Raw genomic sequence first — 22616 nt, forward strand, 5'->3', positions numbered from 1 at the left:
GTAGTAGACACAGCCATACAGTGCAGCCCTGAATAATGTACCTTATTATGTCTTCATACAACTTCTGAGCTGAACAGAGTTGTAAAAGAGCACGCATATATTTTTAAGGGGTTCCACTATATCTACATATGATCTCACTTGTATAAAGACTAAAACCTGTTGCAATGTTACAACAAATGGAGTAAACCTTCACTGCAAAGTACAGTTTACAGCTTTTCTCTCTGCATTTTTCACCCTTTCGGGGTAGAAACTGAGCAGAAACCACACAGACCCCAATTATAGTCTATGGGGTCCACAGGTTTCCTAAGGTAAAGCCTATTTACGTGGATTTGGTTTCAGTTCGGGTCCCCAAGTGGACCCCGCAAACGGAAACCCAAATGCAGATGTGAAACTAGCCTTAGGAAGTTTGCTTTAAAGGGGTATTCCCATAACTCTTGTTCTGGAGTCTGCAGGGCTCTGTGCTCTCTTCACTTCCTGGATTTCTTGGCACATTAGTGGGCAGGTTTCACTTGCTCTGCTATCTGCTATGTTTGCAGTCAGTAATGAGGGATTGGTTGTAAATGCATTACCACAGTGTAAAGCTGATGTGAAAACTGATGTAGCAGAGCTGGATTTGAGTCAGCTTGCATTACATACAGAGGCAACGGACTCCTTATCTCAGCACTTATCAGCCAAATTCAATTAAACCGGCTGATAAGTGGAAAAGCTGAAGATAGACAGCACAGTAATCTCAGAGCTCTCACCTCCCCCCTCCCCTATCTGAGGAGCTCCGTTGCTTGTCAGTCCCACTGCACAAGGATCCATGCTGCACAAGGATCAGCTCTGCAGCCTGTTAATTCACGCAGGCTAGTCGGGAAGAGGTTAATGATGAATATTTTAGACCATTCCCCCTTTTTAAAAAGCCACACCCCAAAGGGTGGATTATAATACAGGGAAATGGATTATAGCCCACGGCTCGATGGCAAGTTATTGCCCATTTACTCCCCTTATAATCTGAAATCCATTGATACAGTTGATTACTTTTCTCCTCCCTTCCCCTTCCCTCTCAACTCTTCCCATCTCACTTCTTTCTACATTAACTATTAATACTTTCATGATTGTCTTTGTTGAATTTGCATTTACGAGGCTATACAGATAGACTTGATGTCAATATCTTGGCAAATATGGCCACACTGGCAGCCAGATGACTGTGACCAGCGAAAATTAGAGATTCTGTAGGCCCCAGGGCGCAACTACTCAAGGTTGACAAAGTATGAATGACTTCATAGTAGGCCTCTCACCGACTTGTTCTATTGTTTTGGTCAATTTTTGTCTATATGATAAAAATCTGAAGGCCGATCCTTGATGCTGTATATGATGGGTCAGTTTAGAGGAGAAAAAAAACCTGACATGATCTCTTTAAACATTGGGTTAACATTGTACTGAAGTAGATTTTTGGTTTTACTTTATTTTTGAAGATTCAGTCTTAAGGCATTTACATTTTGACAGTATGTTTCAGCATTTATCCTGGTTGGGAGGGGAGGCTGTAAATGCCAAAACTGCTTTTAAATGCTTCCCCCTAAGCAAATCACCCTCTATAATTATTTTTCTATCAACCAAAATCACTATGCAAAGAATGAAACACCCTCAGCTAAAAGAGCCAGTCAACTTAGAAACAAGCAGACGCTGTTAAAAGCCACAATCCGCTGACATTTTCAGTAAATGACTTTCTACAATTAAAAGTACAAAGGACCTGAAAGTATTAACATCTACTGACAAAAGTGCTAGTATACATTACCGTGGTTAGAAACTATATAAAGGAGCACGCACCGATCAAAACATTAAAACCACTGATGGGTGACATAAATAACATTATTGCGTGACACTTGCATCTGTCAAGGTATGGGATATATTAAGTAGAGATGAGCGAACACTAAAATGTTCGAGGTTCGAAATTCGATTCGAACAGCCGCTCAATGTTCGTGTGTTCGAACGGGTTTCGAACCCCATTATAGTCTATGGGGAACAGATACTCGTTAAGGGGGAAACCCAAATCCGTGTCTGGAGGGTCACCAAGTCCACTATGACACCCCAGGAAATGATGCCAACACCTCTGGAATGACACTGGGACAGCAGGGGAAGCATGCCTGGGGGCATCTAACACACCAAAGACCCTCTATTACCCCAACATCACTGCCTAACAACTACACACTTTCCACATTCAAAAAAACCTCTATCAAAGTGGGAAAATACCTGGAAACCTTCTTTACTCCCCAAATGGATGGACACAAACCCCAATTTAAGCTCAACAAACAGTAACAACCACCCCTTTAAATCACGTTCCCCATGACAACCACAAATGGAATAGGCAATGGGAATTCCAAAAGCCCTCACCCTTAACTGTCATTTTGAGTGTGTGTGTGTGTGTGTGTGTGTGTGTGTGTGTGTGTGTGATGTGGTAAGACCTTCCAAAATTCACTTTTCTAGCCCTTAACATGAGCCCTTCCAAACAAAGTTACATGACCTTAAGCTGAGCTACCAGCAGAGATTGAGGCCCTTGGCATGAGTAGAGCCTTGCACCAGCAGTGTTTTTGGCACTTAGGGTGAGTTGAGCCTTGTACCAGCGTGTGTCCCTTAACATCAGGCGGGCCCTAAGTTCTGCGCTTTGCACAAAAGTTCCACATTAACTAGGCTGAATGGTACAAAGATTAGTAGGCCCGAGAACCAGGAACAGGTCTTGCAATGGCTGTCGGATAACGCTTAAAGCACATTGTCCACCAGCCAGTCAGCCTCTACCTCCTCTTACCCAACAGTCTTGTCCTCCTTCCACCCAAAATTCCCAATCTTCTCAGAACAATAACCCCAACTGTCCCTGCTCCCCAGAGCTGTTCTCCCTTCCTTTGACTGTACCGCAACCTGCCCCTCCATTTCGCGATTCCACGGACCTAACAGACGAGTATCTGTGTCCAGATGCTCAAACACTAGAGTCTCCTCCATTCCATCTCCGGTCGATTTGGTGGCGGATGACCAGCAACCCACCCTCATCGACGACGATGAGACGCAGTTGCTGTCAGGGCAGCCAGTTGACATGCGCATTGTGCAGGAGGAGGAGGCGAGACAGGAGTTGGAAGAGGAGGTGGTGGACGACGAGGACACCGACCCCACCTGGACAAGGCAGATGTCAAGCTGGGAAAGTAGTGTGGATGTTGAGGCAGGTGCAGCACCAAAAAGGGTAGCTAGAGGCAGAGACATGTCCAGAGGCAGAGGTCAGCTGCTTTGCCGAAGCCAGGCCAGACCCGGAATGTCCGAAGATGTTCCCTTTTGTACCCAGCCCAGAAAAACTCCCCCATCGAGGGCACGTTTCTTGAAGGTGTAGAGTTTTTTCAAGGAATGCGCCGAGGACAGATATAGTGTCGTCTACACAATTTGCCTCTCGAAATCGAGTAGGGGCCCTGAGAAGAGCAACCTGTCCACCACTTCAATGCACCGTCATTTGGAATCCAAGCAATGGAATCAGTGGCAGGCAGCAACGGCAGGACAAACGTCGCCCGCCGTTCATGCCACTGCCTCTGCTCACAGTGCTGGCGATGCACTCCAGAGGACGAGCCAGGACATCACTTCATCTGCCTCCGCCACTTTGTTGACTTCTCCCTCATCCTCCCCTGTTTCTGTCTTATCTCCTTCTCCTGCACCATCAAAGGCACCATCAGGCGCTTCTTTACAACAACCCACCATCTCTCAGACATTGGAGCGCCGGCAGAAATACACCGCTAACCACCCACCCACGCAAGCCTAGAACGCCAACATCGCTAAACTGCTGGCCCAGGAGAGGTTGGCGTTCCGGCTTGTTGAAACTCCCGCCTTCCCGGACCTGATGGCAACTGTGGCACCTCACTATGCCGTCCCTAGCCGTCTCAACTTCTCCCGGTGTGGCGTCCCCGCCTTGCACCAGCACGTGTCACTCAACATCAGGTGGGCCCTTAGTTCCGCGCTTTGCTGCAAGGTCCACTTGACCACCGACACTTGGACAAGCGCCTGTGGTCAGGGATGCTGCAGTGCTTATCTTTAATGACAGGCAGGGTGAATGTGGTGGAGTCTGTTCCTCGGGTGCAAACTGGGGTGGCCTATCTCCTCTCCCAGGCCAAAATTCATGGCAGGAGTAGACTGAAACCCTACGACGCTGCAACCTCCACCACAGCTACTAGCGGCAAACGCTAAAACACTGGTGTGGGGAGACGTCAGCAGGCGGTGCTGAAGCTCATCAGCTTGGGGGACAGACAGCACAGTGCCTCCGAGGTCAGGGATGCCATCCTGGCTGAGATGGCATTTTTTTTTCCCTGCTACACCTGGGGCCTGGCATTTTTACGCCTGTGATAATGGCTGGAACCTGGTAGCGGCTCTGGAGCTTGCCAGCCTCCAACACGTTCCATGTTTGGCCCACGTCTAACCTAGTGGTGCAAAGTTTTTTAAAAACATACCCAAATGTACCGAAGCTACTGTTGAAAATGCGGCGCTTGTGCGCCCACTTTTGCAAGTGCACAGGAGTCGCTGCTAGCCTAAAAACACTCTAGCAAGGCCTACATCTGTCCAAACACAGGCTGTTGTCCGTCATTCACACACGCTGAAACCCTACAATACCATATCTTGAGCAGGGTGTGTGAGCTGCACAGACCTTTGATGGAGTTCCATCTACAAAACCCAAGGGTTCCTCAAAGTCAGCAACCAAAGTTTCTGCACCATGAGTTTCCAGGGGTGGCAGAGTTATGGCTAGGGGAAGAGGCATGGATAGGGATGATGTCTAGGGGCAAAAGCAGTGTGGATGTGGAGGCAAGCTAAGCAGGAAAAACTGGGGGTACAAGCTAAGGCATGGACTGGGGTGATGTCTAGGGGCAAAAGCAGTGTGGATGTGGAGGCAAGCTAAGCAGGAAAAACTGGGGATACAAGCTAAGGCATGGACTGGGGTGATGTCTAGGGGCAAAAGCAGTGTGGATGTGGAGGCAAGCTAAGCAGGAAAAACTGGGGGTACAAGCTAAGGCATGGACTGGGGTGATGTCTAGGGGCAAAAGCAGTGTGGATGTGGAGGCAAGCTAAGCAGGAAAAACTGGGGGTACAAGCTAAGGCATGGACTGGGGTGATGTCTAGGGGCAAAAGCAGTGTGGATGTGGAGGCAAGCTAAGCAGGAAAAACTGGGGGTACAAGCTAAGGCATGGACTGGGGTGATGTCTAGGGGCAAAAGCAGTGTGGATGTGGAGGCAAGCTAAGCAGGAAAAACTGGGGGTACAAGCTAAGGCATGGACTGGGGTGATGTCTAGGGGCAAAAGCAGTGTGGATGTGGAGGCAAGCTAAGCAGGAAAAACTGGGGGTACAAGCTAAGGCATGGACTGGGGTGATGTCTAGGGGCAAAAGCAGTGTGGATGTGGAGGCAAGCTAAGCAGGAAAAACTGGGGGTACAAGCTAAGGCATGGACTGGGGTGATGTCTAGGGGCAAAAGCAGTGTGGATGTGGAGGCAAGCTAAGCAGGAAAAACTGGGGGTACAAGCTAAGGCATGGACTGGGGTGATGTCTAGGGGCAAAAGCAGTGTGGATGTGGAGGCAAGCTAAGCAGGAAAAACTGGGGGTACAAGCTAAGGCATGGACTGGGGTGATGTCTAGGGGCAAAAGCAGTGTGGATGTGGAGGCAAGCAAAGCAGGGAAAATGGTGGCTAGAGGCAAAGGGATGTCCATAGGCAGCAAGGGCAAAGATGCAAAACTCTCCCGTTTCAAGAATTTTCCTGACTTGTTTCCCCACAAAACATTCCTGGGAGGAGGGCTGAAACACCACCCTCCTCCTCCTCCGCTGTTAGATTTACCCCAGCTACGAGCTGAAAACGCTGCAACACTGGTGTGGGGAGACGTCAGCAGGCTGGGCTGAAGCTCATCAGCTTGGGAGACGGACAGCACACTGCCTCTGAGGTCAGGGATGCCATCCTGGATGAGATGGCAATTTGTTTATCCCCGCTGCCCCTGGGGCCAGGTTTTTTAGCTTGTTGGAGGGCTCTGGAGCTTGCCAGCCTCCAACACGTTCCATGCCTGGCCCACATGTTCAATGTAGTGGTGCAATGATTTTTAAAAACATACCCCAAATTAGCTGAGCTAAGGGTGAAAGTGCGGCACTTGGACACCCACTTTCCCAAGTCTACAGTACCTGGAGCTAGCCGCAATACACTCCAGCAAGGCCTACATCTGCCTGAAGCACCTACTGTTGTGCGAGGTCACCACACGCTCTAACCCTAGATACCGTATGTTCAGCAGGGTGTGTGAGCAGCAGAGACCTTTGATGGAGTACCAGCTACAAAACCCAAGGGTTCCTCAGAGTCAGCTCCCTCACTTTCTGCACCATGAGTTTCCATGGGTGGCAGACTTATGGCTAGAGGCACAGGCATGGATAGGGGTGATGTGTAGGGGCAAAAGCAGTGTGGATGTGGAGGCAAGCTAAGCAGCAAAAACTGGGGGTACAAGCAGCCGGTGACATCATCACTGACAAGCACAGCTGTCTGTCAGCTGACAGGCTGACTTTCACCAAAATGAACAGACAATGGATAGACTCATCATATACATGTCAGTTACATGACAAATTTAGTGCAATTTGCAAGTCCAAGATGGTTTGGAGATCTGCGGAGAGGAATCTCACCACCTCTTGCGGGTGCCATCATTTGGAAGGCAAGCCCTGGGCTGGGGTGAGAGCAAGCGCAGGATAATCGTCGTTTGGCCTGGCGGCCACTGCCTCTTCCACTGTTGACAGGGCTGGCGCTGCAGTCCAGACCAGGAGCCAGGACACCTCCACATCTGCCTCTGACACTTTGGGGAGTTCACCCTTATCCTCACCTTTTCCTGCCATTTCTCCTTTTGCCCGCGCCATCATGCGCCTCTTCCCAGCAACTCCCCATCTCCCAAGCCTTTCATTTCATGCTAAAGTACAGCGCAACCCACCCACATGCCCAAGGCTTCAACGGCCTCATCTCAAGAAATCTGGCCCAGGAGATGTTGGAATCCCGGCTGGGGGACACTCTGCCCTTTTTGGGCAGAGTGTCTACTGCGCCACCGCACTGTGCCGTCCACACCAGCACTTTCCCCCAAACATGAGGCGGTCCCTAAATTCAGCGCTTAGCCCTAAAGTTCCATGTGACCAGTTACGAATGGACAAGTGCATGCGGACAGGGACGCTACCTTTCAATTTGGGCACAGTGGTTGAATGTAGTTGAGGCGTGGACCGGGTCGCAAAATGTGGTGGCCTGACTTGTCTCCCCACACAACATTCCTGGGAGGAGGGCTGAAACACCACCCTCCTCCGCTGTTAAATTGACCCCAGCTACGAGCTGGAAACGCTGCAACACTGGTGTGGGGAGACGTCAGCGGGCCGTGCTGAAGCTCATCAGCTTGGGGGCCAGACAGCACACTGCCTACAAAGTGAGTCATGCCATCCTCGATGAGACGGCAATGTGGTTTTTGCCACTGCACCTGGGCCCAGGCATGTTGTCATGTGTGATAATGGCCGTAACCTGGGATTGGCTCTGTAGCTTGGCAGCCTGCAACATATTCCATGCCTGGGCCACGTTTTTAACTCATTGCTGCTAATCTTTTGAAAAAGGTACCCCAATGTTCCTGAGCTACTGGTGAAAGTGTGGCGCTTGTGCGGATAGTTTTTAAAGTGTATAGTTGCCGCTGCTAGCCTCTATGCACTCCTACAACGCCTGTACCTGCTGGAACAACGGCTGTTGTGCGACGTCTCCACACTGCTGGCACTAAACATATCATGTGTTGAGCAGAGTGTGTGAGCAGCACAGACCTTTGATGTAGTTCCAACTCCAAAACCCTCGGGTTCGTCAAAGTCAACTCCCTCAGTTGCTCAACCATGAGTGGCCATGGGTGGCAGACTTATGTGAAATCCCATCCCATCCATTGCACTGGACACGAAACATTAGCATGCGCTCAGCACAACTTCGGATATGGCAGATGCGTTAAGCAGGGTGCAGGGTACAACACAGACCAGGCCCGAGCACCAGGAACAGGTGTTAGAAATACTGCAGCATCTGCCATTTCCTTCCAATTTTGGGGTTTTGGACCCGCCACCGACTTGTCTGGACCTAAGTGGGGATCATGAGACACAGTTGCCATCAAGGCAAGCTGTGGTCATGTGCGGTTTGCAGTAAGGGGGCAGTGCGCAATTGGAAGAGGAGTTGGTGGATGACGAGGCCACCGACCCCACATGGACAGGGGTGATGTCTAGGGGCTAAAGCAGTGTAGATGTAGAGGGAAGCTAAATCAACAAAAAACCTGGGTAGAAGCAAAGGCATAAACTGGGGTGATGTTTAGGGGTGAAAGCAGAGTAGATGTGGAGGGAAGCTAAGCAGCAAAAACAGTGGGTAGAAGCAAAGGCATGCAAAACTCTACCCTGTTGGAAGACTTATTCCTAGGTCTGGAACACGTTAATGGCCCCCCTGGACAAATTACTGCCACTCAGGGGCCTAGTGTCACCAGGAGGGACAAGTATAGGCGCATGTTGTGGGAATACCTGGCCGACACCAGCTCTGTCCTCTCCGATCCCTCTGTGCTCTACAGCCTAAACTTATTTTCTCATCTTTTTTTCTGAACTGCACATCTCTTGCCTGCTTCCTTTGGGATCTTAGAAATGGTGGTCCACTTCCACAGATGGTAACTTCAATAGACAGTGTAACGGGAGTAGCTGAGGGATCGCTGTCTTAACCACTTTTTGGCACAAAATTAACTTCCAAAGCCAAATATGGTGCAAGTATATGATGCAAGGACACCTACACACCTATCTCTGACACATTGGGGAGTTCACCCTCATGCGCCCTTTTGGCCTGCACCATCATGCGCCTCTTCCCAGCCACTCCACATTTCCCAAGCTTTTCATTGCAGGCAGAAGTACAATACAACCCACCCCCATGCCCAAGCCTGTAACAGCCTCATCGATAAACTGCTGGCCCTGGAGATGTTGGTGTTTGTTTATGCTTCTGGAGACCCAGGCCTTCCGTCAGCAGATGGCAGCTGGGGCACCTCCCTATGCTGGGCCTAGCCGTTACTACTTCTCTTGGTGTGCTGTCTCTGCCTTGCGCCTGCATGTGTCCCATAACATCAGTCGGGCCCAGAGCTCTGCGCTTTGCTGCAAGGTCCACTTGACCACCGACACATGGACAAGCACCTGTGGTCAGGGATGCTGCAGTGCTTATCTTTAATGACAGGCAGGGTGAATGTGGTGGAGTCTGTTCCCCGGGTGCAAACTGGGGTGGCCTATCTCCTCTCCCAGGCCATGGCAGGAGTAGACTGAAACCCTACGAAGCTGCAACCTCCACCCCAGCTACTAGCGGAAAACACTGTAACACTGGCATGGGGAGATGTCAGTAGGCCGTGCTGAAACTGATCAGCTTGGGGGACAGACAGCACAGTGCCTCCGAGGTCAGGGATGCCATCCTGGCTGAGATGGCATTTTTTTTTCCCTGCTACACCTGGGGCCTGGCATTTTTGCGCCTGTGATAATGGCTGGAACCTGGTAGCAGATCTGGAGCTTGCCAGACTCAAACACGGTCCACGCATGGCCCACGTTTTCCAACTTGTTGGTGCCATGTTTCTTTGAAACCTACACCATTGTGCCTGATATACAGGTCAAAGTGGGGCCATTTTCGTAAGTGAGAACTAGCCTCTGCTAGGCAGAAAACATTCAGAGCACACTCCTCTCATCTTCGCACCGTTGGCTGGCGGAGGAAGACGAGGGGGTTGGAGTGGCATCTGATGTCCCTATCCCACACGAGGCTAGAGGGTGCACTTCAGTGCATCCCATTGCTTCACCACAAATGGTGTGAAGGGGAGTGGAAAATGGAGGAAATGGAGAGTGACCCTTACAGTTGGGGCCAGCAAAGGCATGCCAAGTAACACACTGGCACACATGGCTGACTTCATCTTGGGTTGCTTTTCAACACATATTTCACATCATGAAGAACAAATAATACTGGATTTTTTCAAGCCTCGAACCCCGGTCTAGGTCTAATGTCTGTTCCTTTCTTATATTAGGGGAGAGGGAAAAAAAATTACTTCAGTGATACGTTTAGCGTACATAGACTGACTATTAATGTGTATCCCACTTAGTGTTGTTAGGGTTACACACCGTCACAACCTGGCTAAAGCTTCTATAGCTGTTAATAAAGTCAACATAACTTTACGGTATCCAAAAAGACAGCTGGTACCGACAGAGAGCAAGACAAATGTCACCCAAAGCTGTGAGCTCTGAACACCCACAGTGACTTTGGCGTCATCATCATTATAAGGGAGTGGGTGGTAATAAATAACTTGGCAGTGCCTAAAACCCAAAAAGCTTATACAACTATATTTACATTAAGATACACAAATGAAACTTTTCAGTAGCATGTCATGAGACAAGCTGATAAGCTCTTCCTTTGTGCAGTGCTATTTGAAAGTTAAACGCTGCCTTTATTTTAATTCTGGAGAAGGTGCAGACATTAGATTTAGAACATGTTGTCTTCATTGTCCAAATCCTCTATATAGGTAACGCGTTTTTCGGGCCGAGCTGTCTGGGAACGAGCTGGTGCAGCACTGACAACCTGGGTGAATATGGCAAGAGCCTGAGATGTAGGGTGAATGAATCCCCAAATTATTTGTGGAATTCCCAGTGAGACAATGGCACTGTATACCAGTATTAAAAATTGTGGGTGCACATAACCCCCATATATTCTTTGAATTCCCAGTCAGACAATGGCACTGTATAGCAGTATTAAAAATTGTGGGTGCACGTAACCCCCATATATTCTTTGAATTCCCAGTCAGACAATGGCACTGTATACCAGTATTAAAAATTGTGGGTGCACGTAACCCCCATATATTCTTTGAATTCCCAGTCAGACAATGGCACTGTATACCAGTAGTAAAAATTGTGGGTGCACATAACCCCCATATATTCTTTGAATTCCCAGTCAGACAATGGCACTGTATACCAGTATTAAAAATTGTGGGTGCACGTAACCCCCATATATTCTTTGAATTCCCAGTCAGACAATGGCACTGTATACCAGTAGTAAAAATTGTGGGTGCACATAACCCCCATATATTCTTTGAATTCCCAGTCAGACAATGGCACTGTATACCAGTATTAAAAATTGTGGGTGCACATAACCCCCATATATTCTTTGAATTCCCAGTGAGACAAAGGAACTGTATAGCAGTATTAAAAATTGTGGGTGCACATAACCCCCATATATTCTTTGAATTCCCAGTGAGACAAAGGAACTGTATAGCAGTATTAAAAATTGTGGGTGCACGTAACCCCCATATATTCTTTGAATTCCCAGTCAGACAATGGCACTGTATACCAGTATTAAAAATTGTGGGTGCACATAACCCCCATATATTCTTTGAATTCCCAGTCAGACAATGGCACTGTATACCAGTATTAAAAATTGTGGGTGCACATAACCCCCATATATTCTTTGAATTCCCAGTCAGACAATGGCACTGTATACCAGTATTAAAAATTGTGGGTGCACATAACCCCCATATATTCTTTGAATTCCCAGTGAGACAAAGGAACTGTATAGCAGTATTAAAAATTGTGGGTGCACGTAACCCCCATATATTCTTTGAATTCCCAGTCAGACAATGGCACTGTATACCAGTATTAAAAATTGTGGGTGCACATAACCCCCATATATTCTTTGAATTCCCAGTCAGACAATGGCACTGTATACCAGTATTAAAAATTGTGGGTGCACATAACCCCCATATATTCTTTGAATTCCCAGTGAGACAAAGGAACTGTATAGCAGTATTAAAAATTGTGGGTGCACATAACCCCCATATATTCTTTGAATTCCCAGTGAGACAAAGGAACTGTATAGCAGTATTAAAAATTGTGGGTGCACGTAACCCCCATATATTCTTTGAATTCCCAGTCAGACAATGGCACTGTATACCAGTAGTAAAAATTGTGGGTGCACATAACCCCCATATATTCTTTGAATTCCCAGTCAGACAATGGCACTGTATACCAGTATTAAAAATTGTGGGTGCACATAACCCCCATATATTCTTTGAATTCCCAGTCAGACAATGGCACTGTATACCAGTATTAAAAATTGTGGGTGCACATAACCCCCATATATTCTTTGAATTCCCAGTCAGACAATGGCACTGTATACCAGTATTAAAAATTGTGGGTGCACATAACCCCCATATATTCTTTGAATTCCCAGTGAGACAAAGGAACTGTATAGCAGTATTAAAAATTGTGGGTGCACATAACCCCCATATATTCTTTGAATTCCCAGTGAGACAAAGGAACTGTATAGCAGTATTAAAAATTGTGGGTGCACGTAACCCCCATATATTCTTTGAATTCCCAGTCAGACAATGGCACTGTATACCAGTATTAAAAATTGTGGGTGCACATAACCCCCATATATTCTTTGAATTCCCAGTCAGACAATGGCACTGTATACCAGTATTAAAAATTGTGGGTGCACATAACCCCCATATATTCTTTGAATTCCCAGTCAGACAATGGCACTGTATACCAGTATTAAAAATTGTGGGTGCACATAACCCCCATATATTCTTTGAATTCCCAGTGAGACAAAGGAACTGTATAGCAGTATTAAAAAATGTGGGTGCACATAACCCCCATATATTCTTTGAATTCCCAGTGAGACAAAGGAACTGTATAGCAGTATTAAAAATTGTGGGTGCACGTAACCCCCATATATTCTTTGAATTCCCAGTCAGACAATGGCACTGTATACCAGTAGTAAAAATTGTGGGTGCACATAACCCCCATATATTCTTTGAATTCCCAGTCAGACAATGGCACTGTATACCAGTATTAAAAATTGTGGGTGCACATAACCCCCATATATTCTTTGAATTCCCAGTGAGACAATGGCACTGTATACCAGTATTAAAAATTGTGGGTGCACATAACCCCCATATATTCTTTGAATTCCCAGTGAGACAAAGGAACTGTATAGCAGTATTAAAAATTGTGGGTGCACATAACCCCCATATATTCTTTGAATTCCCAGTGAGACAAAGGAACTGTATAGCAGTATTAAAAATTGTGGGTGCACGTAACCCCCATATATTCTTTGAATTCCCAGTCAGACAATGGCACTGTATACCAGTATTAAAAATTGTGGGTGCACATAACCCCCATATATTCTTTGAATTCCCAGTCAGACAATGGCACTGTATAGCAGTATTAAAAATTGTGGGTGCACGTAACCCCCATATATTCTTTGAATTCCCAGTCAGACAATGGCACTATATACCAGTATTAAAAATTGTGGGTGCACATAACCCCCATATATTCTTTGAATTCCCAGTCAGACAATGGCACTGTATACCAGTATTAAAAATTGTGGGTGCACGTAACCCCCATATATTCTTTGAATTCCCAGTCAGACAATGGCACTGTATACCAGTAGTAAAAATTGTGGGTGCACATAACCCCCATATATTCTTTGAATTCCCAGTCAGACAATGGCACTGTATACCAGTATTAAAAATTGTGGGTGCACATAACCCCCATATATTCTTTGAATTCCCAGTCAGACAATGGCACTGTATACCAGTAGTAAAAATTGTGGGTGCACATAACCCCCATATATTCTTTGAATTCCCAGTCAGACAATGGCACTGTATACCAGTATTAAAAATTGTGGGTGCACATAACCCCCATATATTCTTTGAATTCCCAGTGAGACAAAGGAACTGTATAGCAGTATTAAAAATTGTGGGTGCACGTAACCCCCATATATTCTTTGAATTCCCAGTCAGACAATGGCACTGTATACCAGTATTAAAAATTGTGGGTGCACGTAACCCCCATATATTCTTTGAATTCCCAGTCAGACAATGGCACTGTATACCAGTATTAAAAATTGTGGGTGCACATAACCCCCATATATTCTTTGAATTCCCAGTCAGACAATGGCACTGTATACCAGTATTAAAAATTGTGGGTGCACATAACCCCCATATATTCTTTGAATTCCCAGTCAGACAATGGCACTGTATACCAGTATTAAAAATTGTGGGTGCACATAACCCCCATATATTCTTTGAATTCCCAGTGAGACAAAGGAACTGTATAGCAGTATTAAAAATTGTGGGTGCACATAACCCCCATATATTCTTTGAATTCCCAGTGAGACAAAGGAACTGTATAGCAGTATTAAAAATTGTGGGTGCACGTAACCCCCATATATTCTTTGAATTCCCAGTCAGACAATGGCACTGTATACCAGTATTAAAAATTGTGGGTGCACATAACCCCCATATATTCTTTGAATTCCCAGTGAGACAAAGGAACTGTATAGCAGTATTAAAAATTGTGGGTGCACGTAACCCCCATATATTCTTTGAATTCCCAGTCAGACAATGGCACTGTATACCAGTATTAAAAATTGTGGGTGCACATAACCCCCATATATTCTTTGAATTCCCAGTCAGACAATGGCACTGTATAGCAGTATTAAAAATTGTGGGTGCACGTAACCCCCATATATTCTTTGAATTCCCAGTCAGACAATGGCACTATATACCAGTATTAAAAATTGTGGGTGCACGTAACCCCCATATATTCTTTGAATTCCCAGTCAGACAATGGCACTGTATACCAGTAGTAAAAATTGTGGGTGCACATAACCCCCATATATTCTTTGAATTCCCAGTCAGACAATGGCACTGTATACCAGTATTAAAAATTGTGGGTGCACATAACCCCCATATATTCTTTGAATTCCCAGTCAGACAATGGCACTGTATACCAGTAGTAAAAATTGTGGGTGCACATAACCCCCATATATTCTTTGAATTCCCAGTCAGACAATGGCACTGTATACCAGTATTAAAAATTGTGGGTGCACATAACCCCCATATATTCTTTGAATTCCCAGTGAGACAAAGGAACTGTATAGCAGTATTAAAAATTGTGGGTGCACGTAACCCCCATATATTCTTTGAATTCCCAGTCAGACAATGGCACTGTATACCAGTAGTAAAAATTGTGGGTGCACATAACCCCCATATATTCTTTGAATTCCCAGTCAGACAATGGCACTGTATAGCAGTATTAAAAATTGTGGGTGCACGTAACCCCCATATATTCTTTGAATTCCCAGTCAGACAATGGCACTATATACCAGTATTAAAAATTGTGGGTGCACATAACCCCCATATATTCTTTGAATTCCCAGTCAGACAATGGCACTGTATACCAGTATTAAAAATTGTGGGTGCACGTAACCCCCATATATTCTTTGAATTCCCAGTCAGACAATGGCACTGTATACCAGTAGTAAAAATTGTGGGTGCACATAACCCCCATATATTCTTTGAATTCCCAGTCAGACAATGGCACTGTATACCAGTATTAAAAATTGTGGGTGCACGTAACCCCCATATATTCTTTGAATTCCCAGTCAGACAATGGCACTGTATACCAGTATTAAAAATTGTGGGTGCACATAACCCCCATATATTCTTTGAATTCCCAGTCAGACAATGGCACTGTATAGCAGTATTAAAAATTGTGGGTGCACGTAACCCCCATATATTCTTTGAATTCCCAGTCAGACAATGGCACTATATACCAGTATTAAAAATTGTGGGTGCACATAACCCCCATATATTCTTTGAATTCCCAGTCAGACAATGGCACTGTATACCAGTATTAAAAATTGTGGGTGCACGTAACCCCCATATATTCTTTGAATTCCCAGTCAGACAATGGCACTGTATACCAGTAGTAAAAATTGTGGGTGCACATAACCCCCATATATTCTTTGAATTCCCAGTCAGACAATGGCACTGTATACCAGTATTAAAAATTGTGGGTGCACATAACCCCCATATATTCTTTGAATTCCCAGTCAGACAATGGCACTGTATACCAGTAGTAAAAATTGTGGGTGCACATAACCCCCATATATTCTTTGAATTCCCAGTCAGACAATGGCACTGTATACCAGTATTAAAAATTGTGGGTGCACATAACCCCCATATATTCTTTGAATTCCCAGTGAGACAAAGGAACTGTATAGCAGTATTAAAAATTGTGGGTGCACGTAACCCCCATATATTCTTTGAATTCCCAGTCAGACAATGGCACTGTATACCAGTAGTAAAAATTGTGGGTGCACATAACCCCCATATATTCTTTGAATTCCCAGTCAGACAATGGCACTGTATAGCAGTATTAAAAATTGTGGGTGCACGTAACCCCCATATATTCTTTGAATTCCCAGTCAGACAATGGCACTATATACCAGTATTAAAAATTGTGGGTGCACATAACCCCCATATATTCTTTGAATTCCCAGTCAGACAATGGCACTGTATACCAGTATTAAAAATTGTGGGTGCACGTAACCCCCATATATTCTTTGAATTCCCAGTCAGACAATGGCACTGTATACCAGTAGTAAAAATTGTGGGTGCACATAACCCCCATATATTCTTTGAATTCCCAGTCAGACAATGGCACTGTATACCAGTATTAAAAATTGTGGGTGCACATAACCCCCATATATTCTTTGAATTCCCAGTCAGACAATGGCACTGTATACCAGTATTAAAAATTGTGGGTGCACATAACCCCCATATATTCTTTGAATTCCCAGTGAGACAAAGGAACTGTATAGCAGTATTAAAAATTGTGGGTGCACGTAACCCCCATATATTCTTTGAATTCCCAGTCAGACAATGGCACTATATACCAGTATTAAAAATTGTGGGTGCACATAACCCCCATATATTCTTTGAATTCCCAGTCAGACAATGGCACTGTATACCAGTATTAAAAATTGTGGGTGCACGTAACCCCCATATATTCTTTGAATTCCCAGTCAGACAATGGCACTGTATACCAGTATTAAAAATTGTGGGTGCACGTAACCCCCATATATTCTTTGAATTCCCAGTCAGACAATGGCACTATATACCAGTATTAAAAATTGTGGGTGCACATAACCCCCATATATTCTTTGAATTCCCAGTCAGACAATGGCACTGTATAGCAGTATTAAAAATTGTGGGTGCACATAACCCCCATATATTCTTTGAATTCCCAGTGAGACAATGGCACTGTATACCAGTAGCAAAAATTGTGGGTGTATATAGCCCCAATTCTATTGCTAGGGGACTTGCAGGGTATTTCTGAGGTGAAGGTGGGGGGGCACACCGTTGGAACGGGGATTTGGGGTGTATATATGGGGTATACGGGAATACACTGTCAGTGTGTTCCATTCAGGATCCTGGGAAAGCTGGGTTGCGGCGATTGAGCCCGTCAGTGCCACGTTACACTGACAAGCTTCTCCCTGGAATTGAAGTTATATGTAAGCCCAATATATTCTTTGAATTCCCAGTGAGACAATGGCACTATATGGCAGTAGCAAAAATAGTGGGTGTATATAGCCCCAATTCTATTGCTAGGGGACTTGCAGGGTATTTCTGGGGTGAAGGTGGGGGGGCACACCGTTGGAACGGGTATCGGGGGTATATATCGGGTATACGGGAATACACTGACAGTGTATTCCATTCAGGATCCTGGGAAAGCTGGGTTGCGGCGATTGAGCCCGTCAGTGCCACGTTACACTGACAAGCTTCTCCCTGGAATTTAGCTCTTATAAGAGCTGTTGGTTGTCTTCTCCTTCCTATCCTAGCCTGTCCCTGCCTACCCAGAATCTAAGCCCTAGCTAGCTGGACGGAAACCTCCGTCCTCGGTGAATTGCAAGCTCAGAATGACGCGAAGCTGGGCGGCGCTGTTCTTTTAAATTAGAGGTCACATGTTTTCGGCAGCCAATGGGTTTTGCCTACTTTTTTCAACGTCACCGGTGTCGTAGTTCCTGTCCCACCTACCCTGCGCTGTTATTGGAGCAAAAAAGGCGCCAGGGAAGGTGGGAGGGGAATCGAGTAATGGCGCACTTTACCACGCGGTGTTCGATTCGATTCGAACATGCCGAACAGCCTAATATCCGATCGAACATGAGTTCGATAGAACACTGTTCGCTCATCTCTAATATTAAGCAGCCAGTGAACAGTCGCTTCTTAAAACTGGTATGCTGTAAGCAGAAGAAGCTGGCATGCATACGGATCAGAGTGACTTTTGACAAGGACCATATTGTGATGGCTAGATGACTGGGTCAGAACACCTCCATGGACAACAGGATCATGATAACCCATCTGGTCCAATCCCACAACTACTGTAATACAAACTACAGAAAAAAGTTCCAGCTCATACTTTTGTTATTGGATGCTGCTGAGGGGCCCTTAGACATAACAAAATGGTACGCACCTTTCCCTGGGCCTCCAATTTCAGTGCCAGCAGCTCTGCTTGTCTGTATACCTCTTCACAAGCAGGTGTCACCAGTGCGATGCCATTTATTCTAGAGGACCGCCGCAGCCAATCACAGGCCTCAGTCATAAATGCCTTGTGACTACTGTTATCCGCTGTTTGCGAAGAGGCGTTGCAACCGGCTGCAGCAGTCTCATGGCACAAACAATCAGAGGACCTATATACAGAAAAATTGAGCTACCGGTGCTATAAAAGAAGGCTCGAGGAGAGGTAAGTACTGATTTGTTATTTAAAGGCCCCTTAGCAGCAGCATTCAATTATACAACTATGAGCTAGAACACACCTTTAAAGGGGTATTTCCACGTCGCATACTCACCAGTCTTCGGTGCTGTAAAATATTCTGTCTTCCTGCTTTGTTGCGTCATTGGTGGGCGGGGTTACATATGCAAAGCCAGTGGCGAGATGCCGCTGGCCCTGCGTGCACGCTCATAGATGGTGAGACCAGTCTAGCCTTCACAATGCGAATACAGACCCGGCATCCGCTGTAATAGAGAGGCGGATGCCGGGGAGGGTTAGACGCCGGCACAGATGCCTGCAACATCGCTATGCTCCTGCCCTGCATGAAGCCAGCAGCGGCAGGAGTGATGCTGCTATTCCGCTCCTCCGCCCCCCCCTCCCCTCCGGAATAGCAGCATCGCTCCTGCCGCTGCTGGCCTCATGCAGGGCAGGAGCATAGCGATGTTGCAGGCATCTGTGCCGGCGTCTAACCCTCCCCGGCATCCGCCTCTCTATTACAGCGGATGCCGGGTCTGTATTGGCGGCCCCTTCCCCCCAAAGGGTAAACTACCCCCCCCCTCCAGGCTCGCTCCCGTGCACTTAGCCCCTCCTCCCTCCCCCCCTCAGAGCAGCAGATACATCACTTGACTTATGACCAGATAAGTCAAGGGATGTGTCAAAAAAAATGAATAAAGTAAGATAGTGGACAAACAAAACAGTTTTGCTGAAGCAGTGTATTTAGGAAAAGTCTTACAGTCACATTAACAAGCAGTATAGATAGGATCCTTGTGATGGGACAACCTCTTTAATGCTGGCTATTATAGAAAGGTGTCAGTACAAACAGTGCATCTCAGTTTACTTCAGAAAACAGTGACCCACAGTCATGGGTCACCCACAGTGACCCATGCTGCTGACAGCAGATATAAGACCTGGATCATAATTCATTGGAAAACGGTGATGTGGACTAATGCATCAGATTTTCTTTTAGTGAACATCATGTGCATGGTCTCATATGTGCTTCACTTACCTGGGGAAGAGAGAATCAGGATGCTCTATGGGGAAAAAGCAAAGCCGATGGAGGCAGTGTGATGCTCTGGTGATGTGAGCCAGAATTCTTCAGCATTGCTCTACACTATTATTATAGTAATGCACTGAATAGCTATGTTATAGACAGAAAATATTTTTTTGCTTGAAGGGTCAACATAAAACTATTTAAATGTAACCCCTTATGGGAAGCTTATAAATAAATGGATATAAAAAGTGGCTACATCTAGTCCTTATTATTAAACAAAATTACATTTTCTAAAACACAAAATATAGTTGTACAAATGCAGGGTTTCTTAAATGAATGGAAGTATCCCATGTTTAGTTGCGCAGTCATGATCTCGGCAGTACAATACAATACAATTATGTTGCAGATTTTGTCAACTGCAAATGAATCCACTGCGAAACATGTTAAACACACAAATTTTGCTGTGAATTTGTAACGGACACCATCTTTGACTGTACAGATGTAGTCACGACACTGAACAGAACACGACACTGAACCGTGCTACTTTACATGACTAAAGCGTTTTAAAAGCCATACAAGCTAAGTTAAAGTTCTGGGCCACAGTGCATTTCACGTGATATGTGTCTAATAAAGAGGACCTTTCATGTCCTTGGGCACATGCAGTGTAATACACCTCTAGAAAGCCGACAGAGGACCTTTCATCATTTGGGGCACATGCGGTTTTCTATAGTCCTCGTCTATAGAAGGGGAGGCGTTCCTCACTGCTCAGCATCATCGTCGGGCGGTAAGGAACGCCCCCTCTCACAGTGCTGGTCATATCCAGAACAACTGGTCCTCTGTCTATGCCATTGTGCCTGCACTATTTCTAAGCACTAAGAGTACAATAAAACAACACAAAGGTAAAAATGGTATTGCTTAGAATGTTCCTTTTAACAATAGGTATTAACTATACCGTACAAGTGTTTGGTTATTCCATCACTGTACGGGGCGACTGTAGATGTAAAAGACTCAAACACCATGTACCTAATAATATATAACAATGGAATATCAATGAAGCTCTACATAATACTCCGCTGGAAAACATTTCTACACTTTATTTTACCTGGTATGGTTGAGTTCTTTATTAAAGCTGCTTGTGTCCTTTCTTCTGTGCCTCAGATTCACAGAGGACCCAGAAGACGCAGTCTAAAAGAAAAGAAGCGAAAATAGAGCATATAAGAGTTAGAAAAAGCTCATAACTACAGAGAATATATAACAGCAGAAAAAAGCGATTCTAACATGATGGGAGATTTTGGGTTTTCTGCGCATGGGAAAAACTGCCTAACCTTAGACCTCTCTCTACTCCTGATGTGTCTGCTACAGTAAATAGAAAATGAGATGTTTTGTTTTATTATGGCAAATACATTTATAACTCTGCGGTGCTTTTCCTCTGTTATTCCACCTAAAATATATAAAAAAAATTGAAAAATGGATGTGATCAGTTGTGGAGGGTGTCCTTATATGCTCTGACACTGTCCATTCAGTGACAACGTGCCCCTTTAACAAGGGTTATGGTAACACCCAATTTATTAATACATTTTTAGTAGGAGTGCCACAGTGCAGAGATCTAAAAAATGATCGTGAATTTCATGGGGAATACAAGTATTTACGGGAAAAAGATATGTCAGGAGAGATGACGGTTTCTCATGCATACAGCAAAGCCCTCTACAGCTCTGAATTATGATGCCATAAATATCTCCAAATTGGAGTCAAAGGAGTCTTCCAACTCATAATACTATTTAATACTGCTGTTAATGGTCCTTAAACATAACAGATCATTATTAACCTCTCCCCGGGTTTCCAGCGCCAGAGGCTAAGTTTGTGAGTATAAGAGTATGTTCACATGACAGAATTTGCTGGATTTCGCCCCAAAATCTGGGGCAGATTCCGCTCAGAATCCACCACGTTTTGTTTTCAATGGGAGGCAGAGATTGCAGCAGGACACAAAAAAAGAAGCGCCCTGCCCGATCTTGACGCGCATTCCGCAGCTGATTCAGCCCAGAGTCCACGGCTCGAGACTCCCTGCTGATTAGGCCTATGCATCTGGGCCTCAATAGCGGTGGGAAGCCACGACGGAATACATCAGCATCCTGGGGTGGCTAGACCATAGGCATAAATTCCGGCGAAGAGGAATTCTTCTTCATTTTCTAACATTTGAACATAGCCTAAAGGTTCCTGGTTGTTTGTGACAGATGGCCATTGTAGCGAAATAAAGGCCCAATAGTCACCTTTTCACAAACAGCATGTCACAGCAGTCATGTACCCTTTGTGAAGAGGTCACAGCTAAGGCTTGTCATTGGCTGCAGCAGTTGTCACTGGTGATGTAAGCATGTGGACTGGTATACGTGCGACTGGCTTCGTCAGAGTTGGCAACGGTGTCCTAGGAACAGGTGAGTAATGGTTTGATATGTTTGAAGACCCCTCAGCAGCATTACTAAATAATAAAATTATGAACTGAAACACCCCTTGTACAGTGTTTGTGCAGATTCAACATGTTTTTTTGAGGTGTTTTATCAAATCACAGTGAAATTTTTGTTTGTTTTTTTTAATTTTTTTTTTTTTTTTTTTTTTAAGTGAGTAGAACTACCCTATGTTCACACCTGCACCTAATTTAGATTCTTCGGGTCCGCGAAAAACCAGAAAATCAATCTGCTTAAAAAGTAGTTATCCACAAAAACCCACGTACCCCATAGACTATAATGTGGTTCGCAGGGTGTCTGTCCGTTTTCTGCCCAAAAAAATGCTGAGAGAGTCCTGCTTGCAGAATCTGGGCGCAGGTGTGAACCTAGCTTTATATGGACCCATAACATTGCGTCCGTATAAGTCCAGGGCCCATATTAATTTCATGCAGAGGCCTTCAGATTTTTTTATTTTTATGTCATGGATTGATTCTGAGAAACACCATTGTTCGATATAAAAGGGAGAAAAGATGTCAGTGATATGGTGCTTCTG

At 45.3% G+C, this 22616-nt stretch overlaps 1 protein-coding gene across 1 annotated transcript in view; it reads right to left on the bottom strand.

The window, feature by feature from the left end:
* LOC142189567 (coiled-coil domain-containing protein 60-like) overlaps positions 1 to 22616 on the bottom strand; it is a 160302-nt gene that overhangs the window by 66669 nt on the left and 71017 nt on the right. The window contains exon 3 of the mRNA XM_075262178.1: positions 20728 to 20810. Coding sequence (XP_075118279.1) covers positions 20728 to 20810 — 83 coding nt within the window. The remainder of the gene's footprint in view (positions 1 to 20727; positions 20811 to 22616) is intronic.

The sequence above is a fragment of the Leptodactylus fuscus genome, chromosome 1 (assembly GCF_031893055.1).
Source record: "Leptodactylus fuscus isolate aLepFus1 chromosome 1, aLepFus1.hap2, whole genome shotgun sequence".
Taxonomy (NCBI): domain Eukaryota; kingdom Metazoa; phylum Chordata; class Amphibia; order Anura; family Leptodactylidae; genus Leptodactylus; species Leptodactylus fuscus.